The sequence below is a fragment of the Salvelinus fontinalis genome, chromosome 1, assembly GCF_029448725.1.
Source record: "Salvelinus fontinalis isolate EN_2023a chromosome 1, ASM2944872v1, whole genome shotgun sequence".
NCBI lineage: Eukaryota > Metazoa > Chordata > Actinopteri > Salmoniformes > Salmonidae > Salvelinus > Salvelinus fontinalis.
Window position 1 is genome coordinate 10,261,276 of NC_074665.1, and position 8,860 is coordinate 10,270,135.

The 8,860-nt window shown below is 41.5% G+C and overlaps 2 protein-coding genes across 7 annotated transcripts in view; both read right to left on the bottom strand.

Annotated features, from left to right (window-relative positions):
- The window catches only part of si:ch211-130h14.4 (uncharacterized), a 76,498-nt gene extending 72,488 nt beyond the window's left edge, over positions 1-4,010 (bottom strand). For 5 of the 6 annotated variants that reach the window (XM_055866001.1, XM_055866164.1, XM_055865919.1 and 2 more), the window contains exons 1-2: positions 3,632-4,010; positions 3,157-3,270 (exon numbers count right to left, since the gene is read on the bottom strand). In XM_055866001.1, coding sequence (XP_055721976.1) covers positions 3,157-3,243 — 87 coding nt within the window. In that variant the 5' untranslated portion in view covers positions 3,244-3,270; positions 3,632-4,010. The other variant, XM_055865835.1, reaches the window with a different exon arrangement.
- Positions 4,011-6,288: 2,278 nt separating this feature from the next.
- On the bottom strand, positions 6,289-7,837 carry prr18 (proline rich 18). Its single transcript, XM_055866288.1, has one exon. The coding sequence runs from the start codon at positions 7,627-7,629 to the stop codon at positions 6,880-6,882; it is 750 nt and encodes a 249-aa protein (XP_055722263.1). The 5' UTR covers positions 7,630-7,837; the 3' UTR covers positions 6,289-6,879.
- Between the last annotated feature and the right edge of the window lie 1,023 nt (positions 7,838-8,860).

An 8,860-nucleotide genomic window follows, 5' to 3' on the forward strand; every position in this document is an offset into this window, starting at 1 on the left:
CTGGTGCGTGGTGTGGGCACTGGTGGTACTGAGCTGGGGTGGGAAGGTGGCGCCGGATATACCGGACCGTGAAAGAGGACACGTGCTCTTGAGCACCGAACCTCTCCAACCTTACCAGGTTGAATGGTCCCCGTAGCCCTGCCAGTGCGGCGAGGTGGAATAGCCCGCACTGGGCTATGCAGGCGAACCGGGGACACCACCTGTAAGGCTGGTGCCATGTACGCCGGCCCGAGGAGACGTACTGGAGGCCAGATACGTTGGGCCGGCTTCATGGCATCCGGCTCGATGCCCAACCTAGCCCTCCCAGTGCGGCAAGGTGGAATAGCCCGCACTGGGTTAAGCACGCGTACTGGGGACACCGTGCGCTTTACCGCATAACACGGTGTCTGACCAGTACGACGCCCTCTCACTCCACGGCAAGCCCGGGGAGTTGGCTCAGGTATCCAACCCGGCTTCGCCACACTCCCCTTTAGCCCCCCCCCAAGAAATTTTTGGGTGAGCCTCTCGGGCTTCCGTGCTAGCCGCGTACCCTCATACCTTCGGTTCCTCTCTCCGGTTGCCTCTGCTCTCCTCGCTGCCTCCAGCTGTTCCCATGGGAGGCGATCCTTTCCAGCCAGGATCTCCTCCCATGTGTAGCAACCCTTGCCGTTCAAGACGTCTTCCCATGTCCATTCCTCTGTCTGTCTCTGCTGCTGTCGCTGCCCTTCTCCACTCCGCTTGGTCCTCTTGTGGTGGGTGTTTCTGTTAAGGCAGTCATTGTTGTTCTCCTCCTCAAACGAGGAGGAGCATGGATCGGACCAAGATGCGGATTGGTGATTAATCATACTTTTAATGAAAACAGCAAACACGACACTACAAAACTACAAAACAACAAACTAACAAACCTTCAACCGTCCTGTGTGGCCCAAACACTGACACAGGAACAAACACCCACAAAACACCAGTGAAACCCTGGCTGCCTTTGTATGACTCTCAATTAGAGACAAACAATACACACCTGTCTCTAATTGAGAATCATACCAGGCCGAACACAAAACCCCACATAGAAATACAAACATAGACAAACCCACCCAACTCACGCCCTGACCAACTAAAATGAATACAAAACAAAGGAAAACAGGTCAGGAACGTGACAAACATCTTGTGAATCCAGCCAATATTTCAGATTTTTTAACTGTTTTACAGCGAAAACACAATATAGCATTATATTAGCTTACTACAATAGCCAACCACACAACAGCATTGATTCAAGGCAACAGTAGCGATAGCGACAAAACCAGCAAAAGATATTAATTATTTCACTAACCTTCATAAACTTCATCAGATGACAGTCCTATAACATCATATTACACAATACATATATGGTTTGTTCGAAAATAGCGCCCTCTATCCTCAACAGGTCCCTGAGCAGTTTCCTTCCTGTCCTGCAGCTCAGTTCAGTGGGACGATTGTATCTTGGATGTGTCTGGGTGGTTTAATACATCATCCACAGCAATAATTATTAACTTGACAATGCTTAAAGAGATATTCAATGTCTAATGTGTAACTGTCACCCATCTACCAATCACTGCCCTTCTTTATGAGGCTGTTGAGAGAGCTTCCTGGTCTTTGTAGGTGAATCTCTGCATGAAATTCAATACTTGACTGAGGGACCTTACAGATGTTGTATGTGCGGGGGACAGAGGAAGATGTAGTCACGAATCATATCAATCCCTATTATATCACACAGAATGAGTCCATGTAACTTATTATGTGATTTGTTAAGCCACATTTTACTCCTGAACGAATTTAGGCCTGCCTCAACAAAGGTGTGAATAGTTATGAATGTAAACATTTTGTAGAATTTTCACTTTGGCATTATGGAGTAATTTGTGTAGATCAATGACAAAAGAAATCACAATTAAATCCACTTAAATCCTACTTTGTAACACCACAAAATATGAACACACACACACACACACACACTGGCTTGGTACAGACAGAATACACTACTAGTCATGATGCTATGTCTGACCTATCAGAATCAGATGCCTAATAGTTGAAGTAGGAAGTTACTCATCCCCTCACTGTACCCAGTGGAGGTTATCATTGTATTGGTTCCTATCTACACTGGTACTTGCCTAGTTAAATAATAAAGCTCAGGGATTTGATCTTGCAACCTGTTTTTTATTTTACCCACAACTTCTCTTCAGCGTTTATTTTAAGCATCATTTCCATTCAGGGCTTTCATAATGCTGATGAATGTGAAGCTTATTGCTTCCTCTGACCCGAACAAATGTTTTAGTGAACTTCTTTAGTGAGAAAACAAATGTTTTAGTGAACTTCTTTAGTGAGAAAACAAATGTTTTACAGAACTTCTTTAATGAGAAAACAAATGTTTTAGTGAACTTCTTTAGTGAGAAAACAAATGTTTTAGTGAACTTCTTTAGTGAGAAAACAAATGTTTTAGTGAACTTCTTTAGTGAGAAAACAAATGTTTTAGTGAACTTCTTTAGTGAGAAAACAAATGTTTTAGTGAACTTCTTTAATGAGAAAACAAATGTTTTAGTGAACTTCTTTAATGAGAGAACAAATGTTTTAGTGAACTTCTTTAATGAGAAAACAAATGTTTTAGTGAACTTCTTTAATGAGAAAACAAATGTTTTAGTGAACTTCTTTAATGAGAAAACAAATGTTTTAGTGAACTTCTTTAATGAGAAAACAAATGTTTTAGTGAACTTCTTTAGTGAGAAAACAAATGTTTTAGTGAACATCTTTAGTGAGAAAACAAATGTTTTAGTGAACTTCTTTAGTGAGAAAACAAATGTTTTAGTGAACTTCTTTAGTGAGAAAACAAATGTTTTAGTGAACTTCTTTAGTGAGAAAACAAATGTTTTAGTGAACTTCTTTAATGAGAAAACAAATGTTTTAGTGAACTTCTTTAATGAGAAAACAAACGTTTTAGTGAACTTCTTTAGCAAGAAAACTAATATTTTAGTGAACTCCGTTAGCAAGAAAACAAGGCATATGAGACAGCCCCTGATTGGTTGATAGTTTGGTTGGTTGATAAGTAATAATAATGATAATAATTCATTTAATTCATAAAGTGCATTTCTAACACCCAAGGCACTAAAAAGACAATAATAATAATAATAATAATAATAACAATAGTTTTACCTTTTTGCCACCACTAGATGGCAGGTATGTTTCCAAGATGCAGGGAAGGTTGCTCGATTGGTGGATGTCTTTACACTTTGACTTCATCGTGATCCAATCACAGTCAACCGTCACCTTGAGACGGGATAACAACATAGTTTATCAATATAAGTACGCTGGTGTAATTACAATGTAGGTACACACTATTGTTACATGGTACTACAGCCGACCTGTTAGCAGATTGCACAATATCAACAATTTAAATAATTTCACAAAGGATATTATATGATAATCTTTTTAAGTTAGCTAACACTTAAACCTTTTTTAAATCCAGCTCACCAGGGTTGGATTCAATTCCAGTAAATTCAGGAAGTAAACTGAAATTCCAATTCTCTTCAATGAGGAACATTTGGAAATTGAATTTGGTTAACTTTCTGAATTGACAGGAATTTAAATGGAACGGAGGACAACCCTGCAGCTCACAGCTCTCACTTACCCCTCTACCTCGAGCAGCCAGTCAGAATGTTATGAGTCCCTAGGCTGGGCTTACACTCCTCCCTCAGTAAAACTCCATGGTTACCAAGTTACACAGAACAATGTGAACCACAACTTCATCTTTTCTTTTTCTTTTTTTAACCTTTCAGTCAATTCCAAGTCTGACTGGCTGTAAAGGTTCTAGGTTATAAGCTGCAGTGTTGATGACAGAAAGTATTTTCTGTTCACATGTATTTTCTTGTAAAATAATAGGCCCAGTCTCCACAGACTTGCATCCTAGTTGAGACTAATATTTGGCCCAGTCTCCACAGACTTGCATCCTAGTGGAGACTAGTATTTGGCCCAGTCTCCACAGACTTGCATCCTAGTTGAGACTAATATTTGGCCCAGTCTCCACAGACTTGCATCCTAGTTGAGACTAATATTTGGCCCAGTCTCCACAGACTTGCATCCTAGTGGAGACTAGTATTTGGCCCAGTCTCCACAGACTTGCATCCTAGTTGAGACTAATATTTGGCCCAGTCTCCACAGACTTGCATCCTAGTGGAGACTAATATTTGGCCCAGTCTCCACAGACTTGCATCCTAGTTGAGACTAATATTTGGCCCAGTCTCCACAGACTTGCATCCTAGTGGAGACTAATATTTGGCCCAGTCTCCACAGACTTGCATCCTAGTGGAGACTAGTATTTGGCCCAGTCTCCACAGACTTGCATCCTAGTTGAGACTAATATTTGGCCCAGTCTCCACAGACTTGCATCCTAGTTGAGACTAATATTTGGCCCAGTCTCCACAGACTTGCATCCTAGTGGAGACTAGTATTTGGCCCAGTCTCCACAGACTTGCATCCTAGTTGAGACTAATATTTGGCCCAGTCTCCACAGACTTGCATCCTAGTTGAGACTAATATTTGGCCCGGTCTCCACAGACTTGCATCCTAGTGGAGACTAGTATTTGGCCCAGTCTCCACAGACTTGCATCCTAGTTGAGACTAATATTTGGCCCAGTCTCCACAGACTTGCATCCTAGTGGAGACTAATATTTGGCCCAGTCTCCACAGACTTGCATCCTAGTTGAGACTAAATATTTGGCCCAGTCTCCACAGACTTGCATCCTAGTGGAGACTAATATTTGGCCCAGTCTCCACAGACTTGCATCCTAGTTGAGACTAATATTTGGCCCAGTCTCCACAGACTTGCATCCTAGTCGAGACTAATATTTGGCCCAGTCTCCACAGACTTGCATCCTAGTGGAGACTAGTATTTGGCCTAGTCTCCACAGACTTGCATCCTAGTGGAGACTAATATTTGGCCCAGTCTCCACAGACTTGCATCCTAGTTGAGACTAATATTTGGCCCAGTCTCCACAGACTTGCATCCTAGTGGAGACTAATATTTGGCCTAGTCTCCACAGACTTGCATCCTAGTGGAGACTAATATTTGGCCTAGTCTCCACAGACTTGCATCCTAGTGGAGACTAATATTTGGCCCAGTCTCCACAGACTTGCATCCTAGTTGAGACTAGTATTTGTCCTTGTCTCTCTAGTGATGTGCATAGTATAATAATAATTAGTGTAATGATTTCTACACTTCTACTAGGCCTTTGTATCATAATATCTATTAAAGCCTCGAGGTAGGATGGACACTAACTATCTGCCTATAGTTCTCACCTGTCCCAAAAAATGTATTAAATCGGCAGATATTGTAGCCTAACAATGTGGGGGCAAAATAACTTTCTTCTCGGGAATTGAACGAATCAGACTATTAAACTATTCATGTCAAGAAATGCCTTAGCAGATGATATAATCCTGTATCAGCATGACATTACACAAGTGTCCTAACAGCAATGACCTGCGTCAACTGGTCTGTTTAAGACATGTGTATATAGAGTGGTTGCCATGATACGAATAGGCCCTATTCAATAGGCCATATTCACTGGGCTGTTTAGTGTCCCTTCTCTCTCTCCAACAGCAGCAGGCGCGCGCGCCAATCCTCTCTGAGCAGCGCACCAGATCAGTTCTATAACAAACGTATAGGCCACAGGATGTTGTTGCTTTGGCTATGGATTTATAACAATAACGGGGTGATGTATCTGACATAACATGAATATACATTTTGTTCAGCTGAAAACGAGTTGATTGACACGATAAGCAGTAAGCCACTAGGCCTAGACATATTGATTAAATCAATGGCTTAAAGACCTAATAGCATTACCGTGTGCACTAGCCTTGGCCACTAGTCCTACTCCTTAGTAGGCTAATGCTTTGGCATTTGTCAGCGGGTGCTGTGCATGAGAGCTCTCTGACAACCCTGATTAACACACATTCTAGTAAGAAGCTTATCTAGTTAGCGCCCAAAATGACTCAAATGTAGCATTTAAACAAGCAACCTTGTGAAACCTAAGCTTTCCATGACATCTGAGCCATCAAGTCATTCTTGACTTTTGACTTGTTGATCGGGCAGAACTAATTGCCAGTGGTTACAGTTGTCATCATAGCTACAGACCTTCATTCAAGTACTGGATACAGGAATATATGTCAACCATTTGGATACATAGCGGACTAGAAACTGAATTTGCCTAATTTGTTTTTTGTTTATTGATCACTAAACTGCCAGGGTAATGTCTACACTAATGAAATGAGTCAAATGATCCGTGCATGTAGATTGAAAACATTTTTTACTTCATACAAATGGCATAAAAATGTCAGGGTAGAACGAAACATTTGAGCTGATACAACCCCCCCCCCCCCCCCTCATAATAAATACGGTACAAATCTGATCCACCTCCAAAACATTTTTTCTTTCATTTTCCAGACAGTGCAAAAAAACAGGTGCATCTTCTGAGAGGTGCACCCAACAACAACAACAAAACGCGCAAAGTAACCCTGTCGTTGCCGTTGACAGCTATTGTTCTTGGACACAAAGGAAGAGGGTCCTTGGTTCGCAGGCGGCTCATGCCAACCAACGGATAAAGGAGCCTCAATAAAAACAAAAGCACGTGCAAAAGAGGAGAACACAGGATTTTGACAGTGTCAACATGAAAGGCTATTCAATTCAGACATCATTAGAATTATTAGACTAGTAAAAAAAACATTCCCATGTGTGTGGGAAGTGTTCGCCGTGCGTAATGGTGAGCAGTGTCAGTGGATAGGCTACTAAGAAACCATATATCTTGTGTAGGCTACAATGTGCAATGTTCGTAGCTTGCCTTATCGCGTCATATTAAAGTCTTGTAATATGAGAAGCATTCGTCAGCAGCTTTTTAGGTGAGGAAGGGTAGATAGTTTGTCCACTTTCCCAAAAGCAGCGGCGCTTTCCACTCCTTTCAGCCATTCTTTGCATTTCCTCACCACCGTCTCGTCCACATCGCCGTCTTCTTCTTCATATTCCACGTCATCGTATTTATACTGATCATTTAGTAAAGATATTTTGACGATGGTTGTAATGTCCTCTGCGTGTTCCAGATTGGCGACTGGAATGGTCGAGCTTTTGGAACCACCTTGAGTCCGTTTGGATGGAAAGACTCGCCTGTGCCGAAAGTCTACGGACACACAACCCTTCTGCTGTTTGGCTAGCATCTGTTTTTCTAAGCTGCGTTTCTGAATAACGAGAATGGCCTCCGGTGTGAGGCTCAGAGAGAATTGAATCTTCCTTTCTTCTCCTGCCTCGTCCTTTCCTATGGAACTCCGCGAGGACTGCTTGCCCCTGTCCCGATGCGTGGGGGATTCCGCAGAACTGTAAAGCGGGACGCTCTCGCACCAGTCTTGAGATTGTTTGGGTAAAGTTAGCCAGGAGCTCTTTAAACCGTCTGTCTCCTGAATCGGGAGTTTGGGTTTCTGTTGTTGGGGTTTTCGCCCCAAATTCCTCAGATTGGCAGTAGTCCAAGACCTCGAGATCTTTTCCTTCTCCGAGTCTTTTTCCTCCGTCTGTTTCTTTTTCCTGAACACCTCTCTCCCGGGAGAAGAGATTCGTTGATGGAGATTTATCGGCGGAAAAGGCATTATTGGGATTTAAAAGTGATCCGACCACAAAAGCAACGTCTTCTATTAAACAGAATAATAATTTTAAACTCGAAGACTGTAAATAAATATACTGTATTCCAATTGCATTATCAGATCAAGTAAAAATGAGGTATCTTGAATGCCGTTATGTGCAACAGCGCTATAATCCGTTTTGTAATTCAACTGGTGTGAAGCTGCGGTTCGTCAGGTATTTATAAGGCTCGTCGGTGGGAGGCGTGTCCACCGAAAGAGCAGAGGAGCGGAAGGCACGCGGCTAAACAAAGGCAACAACCGTATAAAGACAAGCGTGGCTTCTGCGGAGGCCTTTAGGATAGTGATGTCATTCATTCCACGTAGGACTTTAAATGTAACGGTGTTCTTGTTGAATGTAAAACATATATATATACAAACTGACCAATAACATGATAGTCTTACTATTCAGGGGACTGGTATTACAGGGCTGAGGTCATTTCCAATTCACATTTCAGTAGAATGTTCACATTTTTCCATTCCGTTCATCCACTGAAATTAAAATTAAAACCAAATAAATTAGATGAACAAAAATAAAGAACACACATACAATATTGTTACAGCTATTTATAATTTCCCAGGGACAAATGTCCATTTACTCATGTAACCTAGTATGTCTGGTATAGATCCATCTGCCTTTTCTCTGTTCGGGAACCATTTCTAGGTCGAAACCTGCTTGTCAATCGCCTAGGGATATATATATATATATATATATATATATATATATATATATATATATATATATATTAACCAATTAAGGACGAAGTCAATTGACTGTTTCGACATCAATAGTATTGAATCATTCCATTTGGAATAAATAGTGAGCAAAATTCAATTTTATTCAGAGGTATAATATTGTTTTCAGAGGCTCAAAGCGTAATCGCTCCAAGGGTGTGCTGCAATACGTTCTGTCAGGGTCTTAGTTAAAACCCCTGGACATATGGACATATTTCCTCAATGACCTCAACTAACCTGTACCCCCGCACACTCCTTTGGCACCCCAGTATCTGTACTTGCACATTCATCTTCTGCACATAAACCATTCCAGTGTTTAATTGCTAAATTGTAATTATTTCGCCACTACGGCCTATTTATTACCGTACCTCCCTTATCCTACCTAATTTGCACACACTGTATATAGATTTTTCTACTGTATTATTGATTGTATGTTTGTTTATTCCATGTGTAACTCTGTGTTGTT

Coding starts and splice junctions, on each gene's coding strand:
- prr18 (XM_055866288.1), bottom strand. CDS start 7,629: ATGCCTTTTCCGCCGATAAATCTCCATCAACGAATCTCTTCTCCCGGG.